At 43.5% G+C, this 22,697-nt stretch overlaps 1 protein-coding gene across 3 annotated transcripts in view; it reads right to left on the reverse strand.

Moving 5' to 3' along the window:
• Positions 1–22,053, reverse strand: part of TLK1 (tousled like kinase 1) — a 65,812-nt gene extending 43,759 nt beyond the window's left edge. The window contains exons 1-2 of one of the 3 annotated variants that reach the window (XM_048952558.1): positions 16,646–16,760; positions 14,106–14,163 (exon numbers count right to left, since the gene is read on the reverse strand). In XM_048952558.1, coding sequence (XP_048808515.1) covers positions 14,106–14,163; positions 16,646–16,648 — 61 coding nt within the window. In that variant the 5' untranslated portion in view covers positions 16,649–16,760. Of the gene's footprint in view, positions 1–5,543; positions 10,105–14,105; positions 14,164–16,645; positions 16,761–21,796 lie in introns of those variants that run through there. The other 2 variants (XM_048952557.1, XM_048952559.1) reach the window with 2 other exon arrangements.
• Positions 22,054–22,697: the final 644 nt, after the last annotated feature.

The following is a 22,697-nucleotide window of genomic DNA, read 5'->3' on the forward strand; positions in this document are numbered from 1 at the left end:
TTTTTAAAAATTAAAATAACAAACACTACGTAGCTGCTGTATTTTCTTTTATTCTGGGGGGGGGGGTGGGGGGGGGGTGGCAGAACCTTCTGAGTTTATCTTTCAGAACTGCACACAGTCTCTAACACAGAAGTCCCAGCACGTTATCCTGCAAAGGATGCAGGAGTGAAACTTCTGAGAATTTGTTTTACAAGGGGTTATATAAAAAGTTCTAAATTCAGAGAAATAACTTACAAGGTTTTTCTCAGGGCATTCAGTATCCTCAGTCATACTGTATTTCTACCTTATCAAAACAGGTGTGTAAGGAATCAGAGAATTCTCCATAGTCATTTGAATTGTTTGGTGAGCAGAAAACAATGAAGTGCAACAACACTTGTAAGCCAGCTCTCGTGTAGCAGAGCGCTGGCTGCTGTCTTAGCCTCCTGTAAACAGAGCCTTTTGGGACACATGCATGCTGTGATCTCCACCTTGAACAGTGCTAGATTACAGAGCTGCACACTCAAAGGTCTTGACAGATCAGACATGTTTTTTACTAAGTATGGAATCGAGCCCCAAGCTTCAATCTTTATTTTCAACTCTCTTGTTACCCTGAGTGGAGTTTTGTTAGCTGGCAGTCAATTACAGTTTCCAGATGAAGAAAGATCAACAGCTTCACACATTGTCAGTTTTCAATGATGAAGATAAAGTTCACTATGCAGAAGCCAGATTCTTCTGAGAGCAACCCTCACGATCACGCTGAGGTCTGCTTCCCCCGAATTCAGAGACAGCACTGACCGCCTTTCGCTTAGGTGAAAGGTACAGTGGTTTGGTTGGGTTCCTTCAGCAGACCTCTACACATATAGCTTTATAGTTTAACTGCACAACAAAATACTTCAACACAAAGCTTTATCTACTTAATGCTAGTGGTGGCAATGGTGATGAGGAGACAGTTGGACTAGATGATCATGTAGGTCGTTTCCAACCTTGTGATTCTATGATTCTATTGAAGACCAGAGCTCAACAATTAACCGAAATGTAAACAGAATATCCTAATATGCTCCAAGTAGACACTGAAGTGTTACAGGAATACATGTAGTGTGAGAACTACACTTGTTTTTTTAAACATGTCACATTAATATTGATTATATTACCAGCACATATTCTCTTCACTGACAGAAGCATGCTTTTGATCAGTAAATCTATATAATATCAATTTAAAAGGGAGTGGAAAACAAGAAAGGTTCAATTTCAAATGGTGAGAATAATAGTCTGGGAAGCAGACTTTTGATTTAAAAAAAAAAAAAAAAATTCCTATAGATGTATCAAACAATCTCTTAAAGCTATGAACAGCAAGCTTCCTGTATAGAAGGCATCAGTTAACAGAACTGCCTTGCAATTCTGAAAGGCTTTAAGTTAACTATTTTAGTTCGGAGCATCCCAAAAATGTATTTAACCTACTGTGATGATGCTATGATAGTTCAACTTCTTAACAATCAAGCGTGAGAACTCATTGCACATGTGTACTGGCAGACAATTAAAACTTCAATGTATCAGATGCAAAACATACTACAGATTTTAAAATCCTTAAGCAGTCCTGCAAAAATTGTCATATGCCTAATTCTCTTGCAAATCCACCAACAAGAAGATACATCCTCTTTCTGTGTGCATCTGCATGTATTTCCCTTGCATATCATTTGGGAAATAAAAAACATAAAATTATGAACTCAGCTTCTTTCTTCTCTCTCCTGAAAGCCTTCCTTACCTCAGAACCATTCAGGAAGACTTTTTCATTCTGCAGGTAAATAAGGTAAGCAAGCTACTGCTCCTGTCTCCAACATAACAAAGTATGTGGTACAGAGGCAAGCTAATAGTCACATCGATCAAATTCTCTTCTTCTTAATAATAACACTTCCTATTTATTACAGCTTATGCGTTATGTCTCAGTACCTTATTAAACCAATGCGGAACAAAGCTACTCACAACAGTCAGTGAAGGAACATGGCTTTAAAATACAAGTCTAAGCATGTGAAAAAGACAAATCATAATACAGTAAAAGAATTAAATCATATGGAATTAATGCAAATTTCTTCATTTTAATATTAGAAAAATACCTGTACTGGTTAAAAGATAACATTTGGGTTGTGTAATTGAGAAACAAATCCAAAAAACCACAAAGCTGACCTGTATTGCTAAACCTTTCTTTGGCAGCATTTTTTGAGGGAAACGCAGAAAACAGTACCAGAAACAGCCTTGAAAGCTTCTAACATGCTTGGAAAACAAGTTGCAGTGCTAGCATGATGGCATTAAGCCAACCAGCAGTAATCTGGGACGGAAGAATTCAATTCCAAGATACCAGCAAAAGCACAGCCCACCCCTTTGATGAGCTCTGAAGTGCATCACCACCAAGGACACAGTACTGGGGCTGCAGGAGTCGAAGTGCTCCCTTCCAAGCTAAACCAGCAGTTAACAGGACAAACAGCAAAAAATAAGCTGACATTTGAAACAAAACAATCCCAAACTATATATACCAAACTACATATACCCAAACAATATGCGTATATATTACATATATATAGCTATATATCCAAAAATCTACAGCCACAGTTACCAAGACTCCAAGCTTGCAGCTCTTTCAAAACACTTAAGAACAGCTACAGATTACTCATGACCACATATACAACCTGGAAATTCCAATAAAGAGGACTAGCTTCTTTTATGGTAGCTCCTACTACAACCTCCACACAGGTGACATGAAAAACTGGAGTACTACATTTGACTTTAAAACCTTTATCATAGGTGAAGTCAAATGGTAGCAGTACATGAAGTAGGAAAGGGAAAAAATACTAGAAAATCCTAATGCTCAAGTGAAACTAGCTGTTTGAAAAGACTGCAAATGATAGGAAATTCCTAATGAGAGACATATCTTAAGCCCAAGGTCAGGAAAAAAAACAGATTCCATTTCATTAATCAAGAGTGATGTTAAATGAATAGTGAAAACACAGCATTTCTCAGTCCCCGAGCTGGTAGCATCAAAGGACACAACAGGGAATGCAGGGAAAACTGTATTTTTTTTACTCAAGTTAGCTCCTAAATTTAGGCAGTTCTGTTTCCCACAAACACACCTAACCACAAAGAATAACAACTGGAAGATATTGCTGAATTCTGTGTTTTGATCCAAAAAGATAAGGCCACAACGTTGCTTATGAATTATTTTTGTATTTTTTAATAGTATTCTTAGAGGCACTGCTTGGAAATGCGACTAGAATTCAAACTGACGCATTTGTTGTTATTTCTTCCCCCCTCTTATTCCTTTATGTATTTACAGTAAACTCAAAACAAATTTCAGACCTCTATTTACACCCTAGCCCTTCACCTAGCCATAAGGTTTTTGAACTACCCAGGTATTTTACAACTTAGATAATGTCCAAAAGAATGGACATCAGAACGCAATGCAAGTGAAAGACAACTACTGCTGCTACTGGAGAGGGGGTGCTAAAGAGAGGGAGAATATTTTGCTTTGGTAAATGCTGCAGAATTAGAAGGCAGACAGATCAGACCTCTGTCTATGTAAAACATGTAGGTAGGAAAAAAAATACAATGGGCAAATTTTGGCTTAAAAGAACGTAGCAAATGTGATTTGTAAAATTCATTTCCAGAGAACTTTTACAAAAGATTACAGCTGTGTGATTGCTGATGCATCCTTATTAAAATACAATGTAAAGAAAACAATGCTTTTCTGATGGGGAGAAAAAAAAATGTGCCAAAACTTCTGACTGATTTCCCATGAAATAAGGACCTGAAGAGGTCAGGCTGTTGGGTTACCTGCATTCTAAAATTCAATGCTAATTCTCCTCATGCTGAAACAATGGGAAAATCTTCTGTGTCTTTCTCCCTCTCCCCATAAGATGCAGTCCATTTATTTTCGGGAGTCCCTCGCAGTCTTTTTTTCAAATGACTGTAGATCATTATTATTATTTTTTTTTTAATGCTGTCTAAAGATTATTCATTTCACTTTTTTCAACAGCTCAACAGTCCAGAAATATGATCCAAAACAGAGAAGAGCCGCCTGGTGGATTGATAAGTTATTTTCTGCAAATTATTCTACAGAAAAATAACAGAAGTCAATTTTTTAATGCTAGAAAAGAAATCTAATGATCCTCAGGCTCCATCTATAGACTGTCAATTTTTAGATTTCAATTACCTGGCCAACAACTTGGAAAGGAAAAGTGAATTGTGGAGAAACATGCTCCTGAGTGAACCTCCACTAATGTCTTAAAGAAGGAATTATGAACAAGCCGCCTGATCCCATTCCAACTCAGCGAGGAAGCATATGCAGGTAACAATCTAAGATTCTGTCATTCTTCCCACCTCTCATATAGGTAATCTATCCTAGAGATCTCTTGGCTATTATGTGCCTCATCAGATGGCTGTAGGCAGCTGAAGCAGAGATGGATTTACAAGTTGCCTACCAAAGCTTTCATTTTGGACATAAACCAATAAGACATGCTCATGTGCGTGGGTATGTGCCACAGGGACAGAAACTTAGCATGGCTCATGCAAATCTCAGGGAATGATTCATACACTTGAGAGGACAATAGCTCCCCTAGGATCTATTCTACTGTCAGTGGGGCTGAACTGGGCATGCGACCATGTCCAAGGCATGTCAGTGATTCCTCATTTCTGACAAGTCCCTCTGGTCCTACTGAATTGACCTCATGAGCAACACACTGGCCTCCTGAAGCAACCAAGAGTTCTTATTTCTAAGTGACAACATCTTCCCTACGTACTGTATAGAATAACTGTGCTTCTCTTTAGTGACACAGGCAAGAATCTACTGCACTTTCGTAATCATAATCTACTCGAGGTGCAGCACAGTACCAACAGAAGATAAGGACAAATGCAGCCAACAGAAATACTTGAAAAATGAAAAACAACTCATGGAGCATCTTCAAAAATCACGTTCCAGACCTGAGATGAAACATGGAGCGCATCTATGACATCTTTCAAGACTGGAGTCTGCCTAATAATTGATGGTGCTGATGGGTTTGAAAGCTACCAGATCTTTTTGTAATATTCACTGAAACAATCACATGCCATGTCTCATTCCAGTCCTGTTCATTATTCGAAGATAAGATTCAACATTTAATTTGGCATGAGTCCTTACAACAAGTAAGTTTTTAGCCACACTTTTTCTTTCTAATTTTTCTTACAGGAATTCTTAACGGAATAGGTTTTTCCCATTTCACCTCTGAAATTACTGTCATTACATTCACAGTGTTTCTCCCCATCTTAACGACAGCAATTGTCAAGTATAAAATAATTAGTAAAGATAAGATACAGCATCAACATTGAATACTGTACCTACCTACCTGTTTACCAAGCATCTAACAAAATTCCACGAGCACCACATACAGGAAGCATGAGCATAGCAAGTAGCACTATGAGCAACAACCACTACAAGGTCCTCAGTCCTCTGAATAATGTTTAGCTCAATTAACAAAGGGGGGAAAAAAAGACCACTGAAAAACTGTTCAGTATATTACGAGAATCTTGAAACCCTTTACCTTGGAATGAGCACCCCGCAACAGCAATAACGAGGCTATATTTTGAAAATTGGTACCACTGTATCTTCTCCTTTCCTCCACGCTCCTTAACTAGAGAAAAACCAAGTTCAACAGATCAGGTCAAGGGAATGGGCACCCCGCAACAGAAATACCTGCCATGCCCAAACTGCAGAACAGTTCACTTGGACAAAGAATCCCCCACATCCAAGATCCCTCCCCATGCCCAGTAAACTCAAAAACAACACTGAGCTAGGGAAGAGCTGAGCACACTTCCCATGCTGAAATCTAGAATTGCAGGGTCTTTTCCCACCAAGGTCCTCTTCTATCAATCAAAACAGCCACAACAGAACATACTCCGCAGGAGAAGTATTAACAGTGAATAATAACCCTTTTGACCATATCCTACTTACAAAAACTTAACTCTGAACTCACAAAATTAAAAGCTTAAATAATAAAGCTTTTGCTAAAAACAGATTTCCTGAGTTGTGGACTACAAAGCTGTATGCAGAAAGAGTTTGACAAAGAACTCTGTACATTTGCAAACTAGACTGGTGATATTCTGAGCACATTCTTCAAAGGAAATGATATTCATTCCTTTAAAACCTATTATTTGATTATGAGTAATAAATTTTGCCACGTTTTTTTAAACCTAGATTACTCATCTGCAATTGTTCTTTGGATTATTCTCAATTACCAAAAGTGATCAAAGAGTAGGTTTTGATTTGGTAGAAAGATTTCCATGGCTTTCCAACACCATCAATTTACAGAATTTAATGATGAACTGGCAGAGCCTGTGTGTATCAATGAAACAAGTAGGTTTGTTAACACTCTTCCCTGGTAACTCTCCATTGCAAACATCTGAAGAAAGCCATACTTGAGAGCATGATAAGTGACCATCTATTCTTGCTAACTATACCACTACTTAAGCATTTAGTCCATTTAGAACAATGGTCAAATACCAATAAAGACACATATCTTCAATAAAATCTTTTTAATTACACCATCTGATCTGAACATCTCCTTTAGTGACAGAATAATCAGAAGAACCAAGTACTCATTTAAAGTGTTTTTAATAAAGTTTCCTTTAAGACCACTTCTAGGATTGACAGCAACTGGGTAGCCAATCAGTATATCCTCCTGATGTTTCTTGTCATCTCTGATCACTATAACCAGTGACTACATGACTGTAATGCTATCTAAAGTCTATTAAGCCTTAAACCATCATTTCTTCCATTTTCAGGAGAAAGCTGCCTGAAACCTAGACACACATCATAACTGTAAGGTCAAGAGCAGTAACTTTCCTTGACAACAACATTTTGGTTAAGGAAAAGCTGCATTAAATACACTGTATCTATGACTGTATTCTATCAAGTTAATAGAAAGACTCTGACAGTGCTAGTCGAGGTTTGTGGTGCTCGAGTTTTTTCATTTGTTTGTTTTTAGGTATTCTAGACATGTGTAATGAATCAAGTAGAAATAAAAAGGTCCACTTAGTGCCCTGAAGAATAAAGCAGTGTTACTGCATTGCATTGTATAGTATGTCAGTAAACAAATATATGATATATAAACTAAGTTTATGCACACAGTTCCTCAAAAAGGGAAAGCCTATTTGCATTTTACAGAAAGCAACAAAGGTCTTGGCCAAAGTTACAGTAAGACACCTGTGACAGAAACACTAGAAGACTGTATTCCTAGGTAGCACACATCTGCCTTCAACACAACATGATGTCAGACGAGAGAAAAAATAACAATGCCTAGGCCAAACACATGCAGGTGACACGCTGCCTGCCTATCTCTACCCTTTTCATCTCTGCAGAGGAATCTGCAGCAATTACTGCTGCTTCCAGACAGCTCTATAAAAGGCATGCAGACAGAAAGAGAGAAGCAGAATTTGCCTTTTTCAGCTTTATTCACTGCAAAAACACATGCTCCCTGTCCCCTCTGGGAAACAGGCAGCAAGTAGGGAGAAGCATGCCTGAAGTTTATGGGTCACTTCTTGGCAACACTGACTAACAGATCACAGGGTAACACGAGTTTTGTGCTACTCTAAAAAAGTGCATCACACCCTTACAAAAGCTCCCCTTTCCATCCCTCTCTACTTCTGTGCTGAAAAGCACTAAAAGCCCAGAGCAATCACAAAGAAGAAACATCCACCTAAAGAAACACCAGAAAGTATGGCCAATTTCATTTGCTGCACTCAGTTACAAGGAAACAAACCAGGAGCCCTATACGCCTGAGCCCACGAAATGGCTGTTGTGCAAGAATTTAAAATGGCACAGGCCTTTTGTACATATCAAAAACAAACAGCAGCTTCTGCTATCTAAGGAAAGAGTGAATAGGAAGTTAAAAGCAGAGGTCACCTACCAAGGAAGCAGGAAGGAGAGCAGTGCCCCCCACCCACCGGGTTTTTCTGCTTCTCTCACTTGGAAAAAGTAAACCATGAAGGAACAAACAAGTTGTATACCTTTTTTTCCCAAATAGATTTGTCCAGAAGTTATCTATAGAGTAAAAAAAAACAAAACAACTTCATGAAAAAATGCAGCTTATTTTCCTCAGTGACAATGCCAGTCATTTGGTATCTGAAAGTCGTACCTGCAGCAGTAGGAGCACGCTGCAGTTGTTAATTCCCCCAACTTCCTAATCGCCTTACTTCCGCAGCTCCCACCGCTGCCCCTGCCTGTCTGATCTCCCAGGCCTCTTGGGAGCAGACGCCCAGCTCTGTGGGGTGGGGGTAACCGCAGCTCGCAGCACCCAGGCCCAGCCTGCATGCCACAGCCCAGCTGTGCCGCACGGCGAGCAACATGCTGATCAGGAAGGAAGCCTTGAGTCTTTCTCATTGTTAGCAATCTATTCCTTTCCTTTCTTTCCTAACACGGTGATCAGCTGCAACTTCAATCCATTTATACTAAGAGAAGAGACTACACTTTCACATCACATCTACAAAAAATAGATATATATTTATACATAATCACACCTCTAAGACTGAAGGGAGACAGTCAACTCATCTCTGACTGTAACCTCAAAGCTCATCAACCATTTTGGCTTTCCAGCTACACCATTTTAAGTAAAAAGGTATTGACCTCAAAACATCAACACTGCCTATTTCTTTTTCCTTCTCAAAATAGCCACCCAGCGCACACAGCGTGTAAAACACCAGAAACGGAAACAAAATTTACAGTTAGAGTTTTCAGAAGCTCGCCAAGAGAGCAGCACGACACCGGGCAGCGCGTGCAGCCATGATCCCGTCCCTGTGCTGAGTAGGGCCACGCTAATTGCGTGACTGATCGCTTGTCTCTTGTAGGCACCCTGTCTGGAGGCTAGGTGGTGCTCGAAGAATCAGGCAACTACATCTGCTCCTCCTGAGCGGCTACCCAACCAGCAGCCTCCAGCTGATAAAATACAAGCTCTGCCGCCTGAGGCACTTCCCCAGAGCTCCTTTTAGGAAGCACTGCCTCAGAACGCAGCTCCAAGTAAATCAGTTACACACACACACCTGATATAGCACTGACTACACTTACATTTTCCTATGCAGCATTCTCCCTCTCTACAGATAGGAAGAAAAGTAAGACTTCTATGAAATCACAGATGAGTAGGTGAAAAATCAAAAGGAAAAAATACATTTTAATTTTTTATTCAGCACTCATCCAGTTTACAAAGAAATATCATAAGTAATCATCCACCAAAAATCTGGCTTTAGACTTGCTCAGCATCATCATTAAAGAAATCTGCATTACAGCTGTTTCTCCTATCCAGTACTCACTGCCTAATTTTAAACCAACTTTCTTTCTGCTATACTATCACTTTCATTCATTTAAGTTTTAGAATAAAACAGACTCTCATTCTTTTCCTTTCCTGAGGACAGTCCATCCTGCTCACTGAACAAAGAATGGACAAAGCCTGCGATTACCTGGATTAGGTTTTGTAAAATCATTACAGTTCAGAGCAACCAGGAATGAGAAAACAGCAGTCCAATGTCTTAGGCACTGCAAATGATATACAAATGTATACATATGTGTACATAGATATGTTCAACATATATCAGTAAAAACATGTGCAATTAACACCTATATTGTAGAAAGACCTGGAAACACAGCTGCATGGTATCTGGAGCACCACAGAACTAACAACAGTTATTTTAAAGGATAACGTGGCTCCTGTGAACCACTGCCATTAAGAACAACTGTGATTCAAGCTCTCATTCCCAAACAAGAGACAAAGGAGGAGTTTTCCTTCCCAGAGTTCAGGCAACAGGGGAGAACCATGGAACTCCTTGTACGGCAGAAGCGAGTTTCACAGAGTCTTAATGCTTACAAATGGCTTGATAGTGATCAACCACTAAGTGTCAACCATTTACTCCTGATGGCAAATTTGGATGCCTTCTGCCCAGCATATGGCTAACCTTATTGGTTACACGATCCTGACTTTGGGAATAGCTAAGCACCAAGTTAAATGCACAGAGGATGTTTTTAAAAGGCAAACCATACATAGTCCTAAATCTGCAGTGGGCTTGGAGAGGAGCCTCAGAGCCTTGCCAGGTTCACTCTCCATCCCAAGCAAGCCCAGAGTCTGTGCAAGTGGGCAGAGGTGCAGGTAGGCACCCTGGGGTGCCCCTTGCCTATGTGAGCAAGCTACCTCAGAGCAAAAAGACAACTGAAATGCAAGATCTAGCAAAAGTAAATAAATCAAAACACATCAGGAATGAGAACATTCTGCCAGGTGCAGTTCACAAGGAGAAAGGCACACAAGTGAGTGGCAGTCCCAGCAGTGGGGCTGGGCATGGAATGCTGCTTGCCTACGCACAGGGCATGCACACAACAAACCCACACACAGGCAAATTTCTACATATGTGGTAGCACATCTGACATAAACGACTATATCACAGAATCACAGAATCACAGAATTGTAGGGGTTGGAAGGGACCTCCTGAGATCATCGAGTCCAACCCCCCTGCCAAAGCAGGTTCCCTACAGCAGGTCGCACAGGTAGGCATCCAGGCAGGTCTTGAACATCTCCAGAGAAGGAGACTCCACCACCTCCCTGGGCAGCCTGTTCCAGTGCTCCGTCACCCTCACTGTAAAGAAGTTCTTGCGCATGTTTGTGCGGAACTTCCTATGCTCCAGTTTCTGGCCATTTCCCCTTGTCCTGTCTCCACTCACCACTGAAAAGAGTCCGGCCTCGCCATTCTGCCCCCCACACCTTAGATATTTATAGACCTGGATCAGGTCCCCTCTCAGTCTCCTTTTCTCAAGGCTGAACAGACCCAGTTCACTCAGCCTTTCTTCATAGGGGAGATGCTCCAGGCCCTTCACCATCTTTGTGGCCCTCCGCTGGACTCTTTCCAAGAGATCCCTGTCTTTTTTGTACTGGGGAGCCCAGAACTGGACGCAGCACTCCAGATGAGGTCTTACCAGGGCAGAGTAGAGGGGGAGGATCACCTCCTTTGACCTGCTGGCCACGCTTTTTTTAATGCACCCCAGTAAGCCATTGGCCTTTTTGGCCACAAGGGCACACTGCTGGCTCATGGCCAACCTGTCATCCACCAGGACACCCAGGTCCCTTTCCGCAGAGCTCCCCTCCAGCAGGTCATCCCCCAACCTGTACTGGTGCATGCAATTATTCCTCCCCAGATGCAAGACTCTACACTTGCTTTTGTTAAACCTCATCCGGTTTTTTTCTGCCCAGCTCTCCAGCCTATCCAGGTCTTGCTGAATGGCAACACAGCCCTCAGGCGTGTCAGCCAATCCTCCCAACTTCGTATCATCGGCAAACTTGCTGAGGGTGGCCATTATCCCCTCATCAAGGTCATTGATGAAGATGTTGAACAAGACCGGACCCAGCACAGACCCCTGAGGAACACCGCTAGTTACAGGCCTCCAACCGGACTCTGCACCACCAACAACGACCCTCTGTGCTCTGCCAGTCAGCCAGTTCTCAACCCACCTCACTGTCCACTCATCTATCCCACACTTCCTCAGCTTATACTACATACTATGTAGGTTTCAGCACAATTTCAAAAAAGTCCACTTAAATCTCCTGTGAAATGAACTTAAATTCTTCATAGTTAGTCACAATACGTATTCATCTAGTTACCTGAGTCACTAATTCACTGCTTTCATTTCCTACTTTCACATAACAAAATATTTTCCTGAGTACTGAAAGCTAACATTATTCATCATGCTGACGATTATTTATCAAATGAGACAACTCATACCATAAATGTTTTGTTTTTGACAGATAGCTATTTTATTGCATTTTTGGCCGCAACAAAACAGATTCAGTGACTCAGTGGACGTAACAAACAGCAACTGCAGTGACCTGCCTTAACCTGAAGTCTAAAAAACCTGAGGAATTCCCATTACTAAAGACTGAAATACCAATAAAATCTGTTTTTGACAAAAAAACAAACCTTCAGTTCGACCTCTATATAATCCTAACACTGGATTCCATCTTTTGCTTGCTGTCAGGGTGCAGAGAAACTGGCAGCACAGCCTTGCAGCAGTGTACCCTCATGCGGGTCATGGCCCAACACTGGGCATGGCAATGCCACCCCTTCCCCACTCCAAAGGCAGCATTCCCTCAGCAAACCAACTGCGGGCAGCAGCCACTCCTCAGCCACTCAGTAATGGGGCAGGCAAAGGCTGAGTGAGGGGCTGTGAGCAGGAAGAGGAAAAATGAAGTTAAGAGATGCAGAGAGGAAGCAGAGAAGCAGGATGGCAAGGGAGGTCATGCCTGTGGACAGGCACCAGTCAGAAGGGGAACCTGTGGTGGGAAGGCAGCCCTGGGCACACGGCTCAGAAAGTGCACAGCCTGCCCTGGGAGCGAGAAGGGGAGCCCACACAGCAACTGGCACTGCTGCCCCACAGCCATGTCCCTTACAAAGCAAGGAATGCAAAGGTGCGAGATCAACAGCAACAACAAAGCTTACACCTTCTTTTCTTTTTTTTTTTTTTTTAATAAAGAATGAAGAAGGAAGATTTAAGGATAATGCCAGTAAGGTGGTGTCAGACACGGGCAGGGAGCAGTGGCTGTTGTTTGCACTCCTCTAGAAAAGCCGAACAAGGCAAGGGCTCAGAGAACAACACTCTGAGAGATTTAGCCAGGAGAACAAATCAGGTCAGCTTTCAATCACACCACATGAAGAGTAAAAATAAATAATTTTTTTTTTAAATCACTATTAAGGTCATTTACTGGAAACTGTCTTGCCATCATGGCTTCAGTACTTCGTATCCAAATTAAGTTATATGTTGCAAAGATACTGAATGGGAGAAAAATACAAAAAAAATACTGATGCAATACACAACCAAATTATGCCTTTTTGTGAACTTGACGTGTTTCCATTCCTCTGTTTGAAAGCAAAGAGCAATAGAAAAAGCTGGAACTCAAGGTATGGGAAAATCAGCATTACAAACCTAGCAACCATATTTTGTATTATCTGCAATATTCATCAACAGGCTTAGCAAAATGATATATCTGAAACTATGAAACAGGTTTTGAAGAAGTACATAATAAGACTTTAGAACATTTTACTGTAACACAACCACATTTTTTGTGTAAGCTTCACGTCTAAGAGAGTGATACGGGGAATGGCAAATCCTACTAACAGCTGTACTCCTAATGACCAAACAGCTCATCAAGACTTCACACACACTTTGTATATGCAAAAAAGCAAGTGTGTCCTTACATAATATATAAAACTGACTGTTTGTTAATATTAACCACTTGGACACTCGGGATGTGACAGCATGTAGACCAGAACACCTAGTGATAATACTTAGAAGACTAACTTTTTGCTGAGTTTTTGAGCTATCAAAAGCAGCCATTTCAGCTTAAAGAGCACTGCTTTGACACTCTCAACATGTTTTGCTATGTAGACTTTTTTTTTTTAAACTACACACATGAAAAAAGCTGAGCTAGTATTTCATCATGTTGAACTTCTCCCACTCTTTCCTGAGTTTATTTTTTACATAAGGCTGAAGTTTGAAGCTTGTTATCAAAAAAAAAAAAAAAAAAAAAATTTACAAAGAACAAAAAAACATACAAATGAGTAAAACTGAGGACAGAAAAATTTACATTCTTTGTCTAAGAACAAGCTGGTAAAGAAAAAAAAAAGTATATGGCTAGAAGATCAGTGTGCACCAGCTATAAAGTTAAATTAAAGAATCAGAAGAGTGAGCTAGTAACAACAGTGTTGTGTGACAAATGCATTAGTGGATTTCCAATTGATTTAAACACATTTTACACCACTATGTATCCAATGAATTTTCTCATTTGTAAGTCAGAACTCTTTCACACACCGAAGATAAACTTGGAATTTTTAAGTTTTCTTATTCAATTAATTCTCAGTGACCAAAGCACAGAAGGGAGTGCATTATCAGAAGAGTTTACAGTCATTGAGGATGATCTTAAATAGATCAGTCATTACAGAAAACAAGGTGTTATACATAAGCAATGAATCTCATTATATTAATGTAGTATTTTGACATGATTTTTTGAATCAAAAGTTATCCTGAAGAACGGAGATCATAATGCAACATGCACAACAATGAATGTAAAGAAAGTTACCTGAAACATGTTTCTTCATTGGACAGTACAGAAAGTTGAGCACAGAATCTTCTAAATACTATATGTGAACAAAGATGAAGCATGATTATTTTCTAACAAGCTATATATTGTAGTTCAAAGCATAGCAAACACAGGATTACTTGCCATTCCTCTTCAGATGAACAGAAAACGAAGGCAAAAGAAAGGTTAGAAGAACATCATGAAAAATAACACAGAGGCTTTTTACTTTGAGAAATTTCAGAACTTGTAGAACATCTTTTAATACAACTTTTAATACAACTGAGCACTACTGTGTAGACTAGGAGAATTTGCTAATAAAGACCAAAAATCACAGTCCTTTCTAAACAAATGAACATTTTTAAAATTCTCTCTACATACCAACGATAGTAGGTATGAGTTTTTGTTGTTGTTGTTTTTGTGTTGTTTTTTTTTAACTAATGACGAGCATATTATTAATAACATGGAGATTTTGTTTTCAAATGCTTCTTTATATAATGAACATAATGGCTTATTAAAGGACATGCCCTCTCCCACCAGCCTTACTAGAAATAAGTTAAGAAATAAAGACTGATCTCTCTGAGGACCCAAGGAACTAAAAAGAGGATATTAGGGAATAACTATAAAAAACAAACAAACAAGAAACCAATATTGACTGAAAGACAGCTGTAAAATGTAGGACAAAAGCATGGAACCAATGAGAATGCAGTATTAACCAGAAAAAAAACACCTATATTTAACAAACACAGTTATGCATTGCATTGCCTGACAAGTCTCAGAAAGAAGGAAAGAAAGATGCAATAGAAATTCTACTTGTAACATCATCTGAGTTGGTTTCCCTAAAACCAAGATCTCATTGAGTGGTGAAAGAATTGGGAAATGCCTCTGTTAAAACCAGCTAACATCCTGGGCATCAGAAACTCACTGAATGAAGTTCAGGACCATGATCTAAAATATATTCTTTCAGAAAAGACATTTATATTCATCATTTTCCAGTTTGTTACTCTTACACATATTGTTCAGAATTTTTCTTCTAAAAATAAAAAAAAAAAAAAAACAAAAAAAAAACACCTCACACCACCAGAAGCCACAGCAGCAGGACACCGTGCTTCAAGCATCTATATGCTTTGATCTCAGCATACTGACATAAACCTAAGTAAGTGTCACAGAACGGCTTCGGTTGGAAGGCTGCCCAGGGCCCCACGCAGCCTGGCCTTGACAACCACCAGGGATGAAGCATCCCCTACCCTCACGGCCTCCCTTTGGCCTGCTTTAACAGCCCCACGTCCTTCTTGTGCTGCAGGCCAACTCCCTAAAAGGTTAGGCATATGTGATGTCACACATGAAGACTTCCTGTTATTCCTCAAAAAACACATTTTCCTTCCTTTTCTCTTAAAGGTATAGCTGTATAAGAAATCCAAAGAAAAGGAATCCAGTACTTGTACTTCAAGCTTTACTTTCAAGCAGTTATGGTTAGGTTTCACTTCCTGTAAAAGGTGCTCTGGAATTTCTTAGCCTCATCCCAAACCCTGAAGAACGGGGTGCTTTGTTCATAAGGACATTGCAAAGCACAGCGGCCTTTAAGTTTTCACCCACTTACAGCTGTGCAGATATGGTGAGACAAGGCCCATTTCTTAATGCTCCCGCTGTTACCCCTCAGCAATGGTGGTGGTACCAGGGAACTGCTTCCCTCCCATGATGTAAAAATTCAAGTAAAAACATCTGGAGGTGAAGTTCCACATCCCTAAGCTACCAGACTCAACCACACTCCGACAACTCAAACCTTGGCACTGTGAGGCAGCAGCACGACACAGACAGGACCAGGGGCCTGTGGGCTCAACCAATCGCAGCCTGGAAGCACCCCAGACCTTCGGCCCAGCAGCTCAGGACAGAGAGTGGTAGCCAGCACTGCGTGGCAACTGACAGCTCGGGGCAGGAAGGGCCACTTTCCCTCCTCAGTGAGGGGCAAGAAAGAGTGGCCACTCATTCTGTGACCAGAAATAACTGACACATTTCTCAAACTACAGACATTCCGCTTCTGTTTGAGCTGGATTAAATGCAAAAACACGCTTGGATATATTTATTACTTCTTACCTAGCGCAATTAGGATTCATTTTATTTGGCTTCCAGCTAACTTTATTATCTAAAGCACCAGGAATTACGTTTCTTAAACACAAAGAATCGAAGCTGTAAGTAATTACTTAAATAAATGCATATAGATGCATCCCCCCTGTCTAGTAAGAAGCATGATAAAATTAGACCAATTAGAATCAACTTTTCTTTAGGAAAAATAATTAAGCACAATCGCAAACAAAATTAAAAACAATTATTTAATCAGGATTTCCTGCTCACTGATTTAAGCCATGATTAAAATCAGTGATATAATTGCCACCTCCAGTCCCCCTCCCAGCACAGACCTTCCCCATGGCTCTCAGTGCCAGCCCCCAGCATGTCCAACAGCCCAGTCCTGCAGCCCTTCTGCTGGGGCCAGTCTGAGCAAACTCTGTCAAAGCCTACAAGTTCGTGCACTCCCACCACCTTACCATGGCCACCCTGGGAAAGGCTGGTTACCAGGATCTTCCTGCTGGCATCTTCTGGTGCTGTGCTCAGGAAAGAATGGAAGGAACGAAACCTGCAGAGAGAGGGTGCTTAGGAAGGATGCAGATCCTGAGTTCCTATCCCAAATTGAGCATCTCAATAAGGACTGGATTAAGATGTAGGGAATTGTAGGATCCAGAACAATTTCCGATGCTCATTAGCTCTTCTCTGCTGCAGCAGAATTCAATTCTTAAACACTGCACACAGTACCTCTCCCTTGCCATCTTCATTAGAAATTTTCTAGTTTCAAGTCCACCTGGAGTATTTCAGAGGCCAGCTTCTGTTTAAGGCTACACTGAGTCACGAGTGGGAGCTCTGTGCAACTGCCCTCCCACACTCACGTTCTGAACATAGAAAGGTGCTCTTTCTTCCCCTTTACAACTTTAACTTCCACTCAGAGCAACCCAGCAAACCAAATTTCCCTTTCCCTCTTTTACAGCTAAAACAAACCAAGCCAAACGAAAAGAAGTTCACAAAGTTCACAAAGACAGAAGTTTTCTTTTTCCCTCATATGCTTTTAGATTTTAGTGGAGCTGCAGTTCAGGAAATATTCTACTAAATAGTATATGTTTACAAAGTAAGTTCAGCTTGAACTCCTGCATGTGTAAAGATTTCAGTGTGTGAGATATTCAGTACTAGAGTGAACTGGGCTGGGAACAAGTATTAAAAAAAAAAAAAAACACACCACCTTATATGAAGAACACAGAAAGCACAGAGAGTTATTTAAGCCAGCCATATTTTCACAATCTCCTTTCTCCAAGGAAGCAAAATTCCACAGACCTCACTTTGACCATGATACATATGCATATACTAGTCTTTCCTGACATTTTGTAATCATTTAGAGGAAAATCCAATGTAATATCAATACCTACCACAAAACAAAGTTATTACAAAGAGACAAGCTTATTTCAGCTTGCTGAAGAAGAACTTTATTTGCTGACAGGAGAAAAAAAACAAAAGAACATACTTGTCATTTGAATTGAGGTAATAATAAATAAATACAGCCTGTCCTTAAGAATATTGATTCACTCTCCTTTTAAAATTGAGTAAGTTAATGCGAAATTCCATTTTAGACATGGAAAAACAGAAAGAAAACAAAATCACCCAACCGTTAATCTCCTCTGTTCTCCACAGCACTTACTTCTCAGACATTCAGGTTCAAACAAGGGTCCACATTAATGTGGGAAAGGTATTCTTCCCCCACTTCTGACTTGGGCACACTAAAAAAATCTCACATAAGAATTTGGCACTGTATTAGCTCACTATGAGAAACATCTGCAATAGAGATAGCAATATCACAAGCTGGAATCGGTGCACACAAGTGGCACAACACCAAGTTTTACACAACACCTGCTGCAGTTAGCCTAAACAATCTTTTATGATTGCTGTGCTCGTTCTCAGTAAAAATATACCATCACCCTCAAATACAAAGTGTTCCCATTCTTTGCTCTCACAAAAACTGGTTATGTCCTTTAAATTCTCAAAAGCTTTGTACCTAAATTGTAAGAAACTGCAGTAAAACAACTTACTGAGAACTTACTGGTTAAGAAAACAGAACAGTTGAGTTGCTACACTGGAAGCAAACAACCACAGAAGAACCTAGAAGTCTGCATACAACCAGGTAGCTTTCATGTGCATGTACCAATACACAACTACAACAATAGCTCTTAAAACGGTATTAGAAAAACGTCATGGATTTATTTAACACAATGTCATCACCTTTCAACTTGTGTTCAAATTCCAGATGTGATCCTTCCCATTCCTATTTTGGTGATTCAAAGTTCGTTTAGCACTTCGTTTTGCACCTAGTAAAGTCTGCAAAGCCAATAGCACACACACAAAAAAACAACCTGCAAAGCACCATGCTGAACTGCCAGGGACTGGTGACCTGCCTCCAACCTCAAAGGAGGAAATATTTAAGACACTCACATACGCGTTCCAAAACCTCTCCATCCTCTCTGCGATAGCCTGGTTGCCTCCCATTTCCAAACCAGCACCCTACAGCTGTGCAATGTGATCTCTTCAGTGCCACGCGTGAACAGTAAAGAAACTTCAAACACCAAGCTGCATGACTGCAGTTACTTGAGTTATGGCACAAGATTCAGTAAATACAGCATTTACAGTAACACTACTTAACAGTTTTCCCAAATTCCTCACAGCCTAAGTTTTGTGGTTCCTGAATAAATGACTGACCAAATATACCACACATAAATTATTGGCATATAAAACAAAGGATAGAAGGAAAGTTCGATACTACATGGAATTGGAAACACAAGACAGTTCTGATACAAGAGAAGTGTACAGATACTATTTTAGTTAAGTCCATGCCAATATTTTCATTTTAAAGCTCTAAAGCACAAATTCACATCTACTCAGTTGGGCAATGATGCCCCTACAAGTCAAATAGTAAGAGAAGACAACACCTCATGAAGCACTGCTACAAACCTGTAACGCATTTCAAAACAGATAAATTATTTTCTTCAATTTCACCCTGTGTTTCCTATTTCAATATTGACAGAGTATTACATTTAAAATTTGAGAAACAAAAGAACTTTGATTGACAGCTACATATGTCAGAGGTTGGTTTGACTGGTTGATTTTGGTTGATTTCTCCATATTAGGGCTTCAGAGAGTATTTTTTGGACTTGCAAAAAGAGGGTGCCAGGGGTTCCTGCTCCCAGTAGCAGGAACCTTCACATAGTGAGCACCATGTGGGCCACTGGCAAGCTGTCCCAGCAGATTGCAGGTAAGGCTGTGTGAGCTGCTGCGCTGCAAGGCACCATGCAAGGCCTGCATATCTGGCAGGGAAGCCGGCCTGCTGAAGACAGGAGTTGAGGAGAGGGGACAGGTGTCACATAACGAAACACAGCAGGCCCAGGCCAAAGGCTCAGCACAAGCATGGCAGGCCCACACCTGGACACACAGCACCGGTGCTAGCGTACAAGCACGGTGCTGGTCTCGCCAAGGCCCACACCCTCACATACTGCTTCCAACACAGACGGTCTGGCAGCGCTGCCTGGACTCGCCAGTCAAGAACCAGCACGCACACCAGCTCTTTTAAATACACCATGTTTCAGGTTATTTTGAACTTGTTAGTTTGACCTGCCATCGTTCCTGCACACGTACAAGCCAGTGCCTATGAGCACACCAACCTATCAGTGTTTGACGGCCTACTGCTTTCACACAAAATGCTCCATTTCAAAATACACACTTACAAAGCAAAGCGCGCTGCTACCATCCTTCCAGCTTACGCCAAAAATAGGGATTCAAGCACCACCAATATCTCACACTGACTCCCAAAGAGAACTGCCCAGTGAGGCAATGCAGCCATCACAGTGTGGGAACACTACACAAATAAGGCCCGTTACAGCACCATACACAGAGCTGAGCTTTCACAGCTCTGAAACCCCGTATCTGCACAGTGTAAATTACGGCACTTGGAACAATCCAACCACAGGAATCGTGAGAAAGGATGTAAAAAGCACCATCCTCATCATCGCCGCTTTAAAAATTAACATCACAAAACTGATTTTCCATGCCTAGATGACATGCTTAAGGAACACCAATTCTCTTTAAATAATAAATGTATAAATATATAAAAAGAGAGAATATATATATTTGTGTTATCTGTATGTTGTGCTGCAACAATCATTTCAGGCTTGTGCACCCGGTATCTGAAATACATCCCAAAATATCCCCACACAGGCACCCCATATGAATATTACATGCACACATCCATAACAAGTGTTGCGACACTGCTGAAACCTACTCCTAATAAAGTTAAAATCAGCTGCACGTTCAGCTGGGGGCGGCCGTTCTGCTGCCAGTCGGCTTCCAGGAGCGCAGGAGCACAAAATGCCTGCCACTTTACTCAGCATCTTTAACATATACTGTAATCCCTCTCCAGGTATTTTCTAGAGCATTTCGTGTCAGGCTGCCAGGAGAAGCTCGTGCAGAGTGACGAGAGCAATACAAGTCTGACAACTGCAGGCACGGAAAATGGAGAAGCACCTCCTGTGTTTTGGGAGAGCGAAACCCCGTCACTGAACCCTCAAACTGCTTATCAACAGCGGCAACAACAACAACAAAAAAAACAACCACAGGAAGACTTGAAAAACAAAGACCGCTCTTCTCGCTGGTATTTCTATTTCAAGTTCTCAAGTTTCCTGCCTGGCTAGCGACATTTTGCAGACATCCGTAGGCAAGCTACGCGGAATTGATCAAAGTGGGGCAAATGGAGAGAAATTACACAACTGTTCAGCACGCGGGTGTGCGTGCACAAAAGTTCTCCCCCGCCACAAGTAGTTCTCCCAGCAGAAAGCCGCGAGCCGCTCTCCAGCTGTATAACTGCTACATCTTGTGGCAGCGCATCTCAATGCAAGGAGGAAAAGCAGACAATAACCCGAACGGAACAGAGAAGGGACTTGTTTGCTCGTAACCTTCATACAGCTATTCCCCGCAAACACCCACAACACCCCGCTCTGCCTGTCGGTGTAACACAAGAGGGGAGGAGCAGAGGAGGGAGGAGGAAAATATTATCATCCGAGGCGTGATGGAGGAAAGCAGAAAGTTGCAGTCATAGCGCGGCGCTGGCCGCGAGGCGCCCTGTCACCGCCGCCGCGGGGCCGGCCGCTCCCTGGGGGCCCTCCCGACAGGGACGAGCCCCGCGGTTCCGCTCCGTCCCTACCCCACCTCCACGGTGCAAAAAGTGCCCGACTCCTTCCATCCAGAAACAACGGCCGCGTCTACCCGCGCTCCGCACACCGCCGTTACTCCGCCGCCGGAGGAGGGCACAGCTCCCGGGGAGGATGCGAGCGGAAGGACGGCCGGAGCGGACCGCCGCGGCCCGGCGGGAGGGGGGCACGAGGAGGCGCTGAGGAGCGGCGGGGCCGAGCCCCTCGCCCGGCGCCGGAGGCTCCGCTCGGCGCCGCCGCCGCCGGGCCCGGCGCCCGACCCCGCGCCGCCACCGCCGCCGCGAGGGGCACCCCCCTCTCCGCCACCGCTCCCCGCCAGCCCGGGACCGGCCTCCGGCGGCGGCGGCCGGGCCCCTCCCCGAGGGCCGGGCCCCCCGCGCAGCCCCGCAGCGCGCCGGTTACCTTCCTTGGGCGGCTTGCCGGGCGGCGTGCCGTGCAGCTGGGAGGCCGCCGCGGAGCAGCCCTGCAGGCTCGGTGGGGACGTGGAGAGCCGGGACCAAGATGGCGGCCCCTCCAAACTTCCACTGCTACTTTGGACACTCATCAAGCTACTTTCCTGGAGCCTGGCAGCCGCCGGGGGCGGCGGGGGAGGCGGCGCGGCGGGGGGACACCCAGCGCCGCGCTCATGGCCGGGGGGCCGGCCCGACACCGGCGCGGGGAGGCCGCCGGCGGGCGGAGGGCTCCGGAGGCAGGCGGGGCGCGGGAGGGACGGGGCGCGGGGCCGGCGCGACCCGCCCGCACCTCTGCACTGCGTCGCCGCGGCCGCCGCCGCCGAGCAGCCGCCCGTGTCTGAGGCTGAGGCTAACCTTCCCCGCCGCCGCCGCCGCCGCCGCCGCCGGGGAGGGGAGGGGAGGGCGCAGGCGGGGAGGGGTCATGCGCAAACACGATCGCGAGCCGAGCGAGCGCCGCGCTCTGCCGGCGCCCAGCCGAGCCGAGCAGCGCCGAACCGGAGCCGCCCAGGGGCGGCGGGCGGGAGCTGCGCCCCCCGCGCACGCACCTGCCCCGGCCCCCTCCCCACAGCCCCCGCCGCCACCCCGCTCTCCCTGGCGGAGCCGCGGCCGAACGCTCCATGTGATGCTCTCGGGGGGAGCGCGCCGCGGGCCCCGTGCTCGTCACGGTGCCGAGGGTGGGAGCCGGGGCTGCGGGGAGCGCCGAGGCGCGGCGGGGCCGAGCCGCGTGCCATGTGCCAGGCGCCTCCTCCCCTGCGCGCCGCGCACCGCGCGCCCTCGGGCTGGAGCACGGCATGGCCGCGTCCAAAGCCCGACTGCTCTTTACCGCCAACGCGGTCTCTGCTGAGAACGTG

The sequence above is a fragment of the Lagopus muta genome, chromosome 8, assembly GCF_023343835.1.
Source record: "Lagopus muta isolate bLagMut1 chromosome 8, bLagMut1 primary, whole genome shotgun sequence".
NCBI lineage: Eukaryota > Metazoa > Chordata > Aves > Galliformes > Phasianidae > Lagopus > Lagopus muta.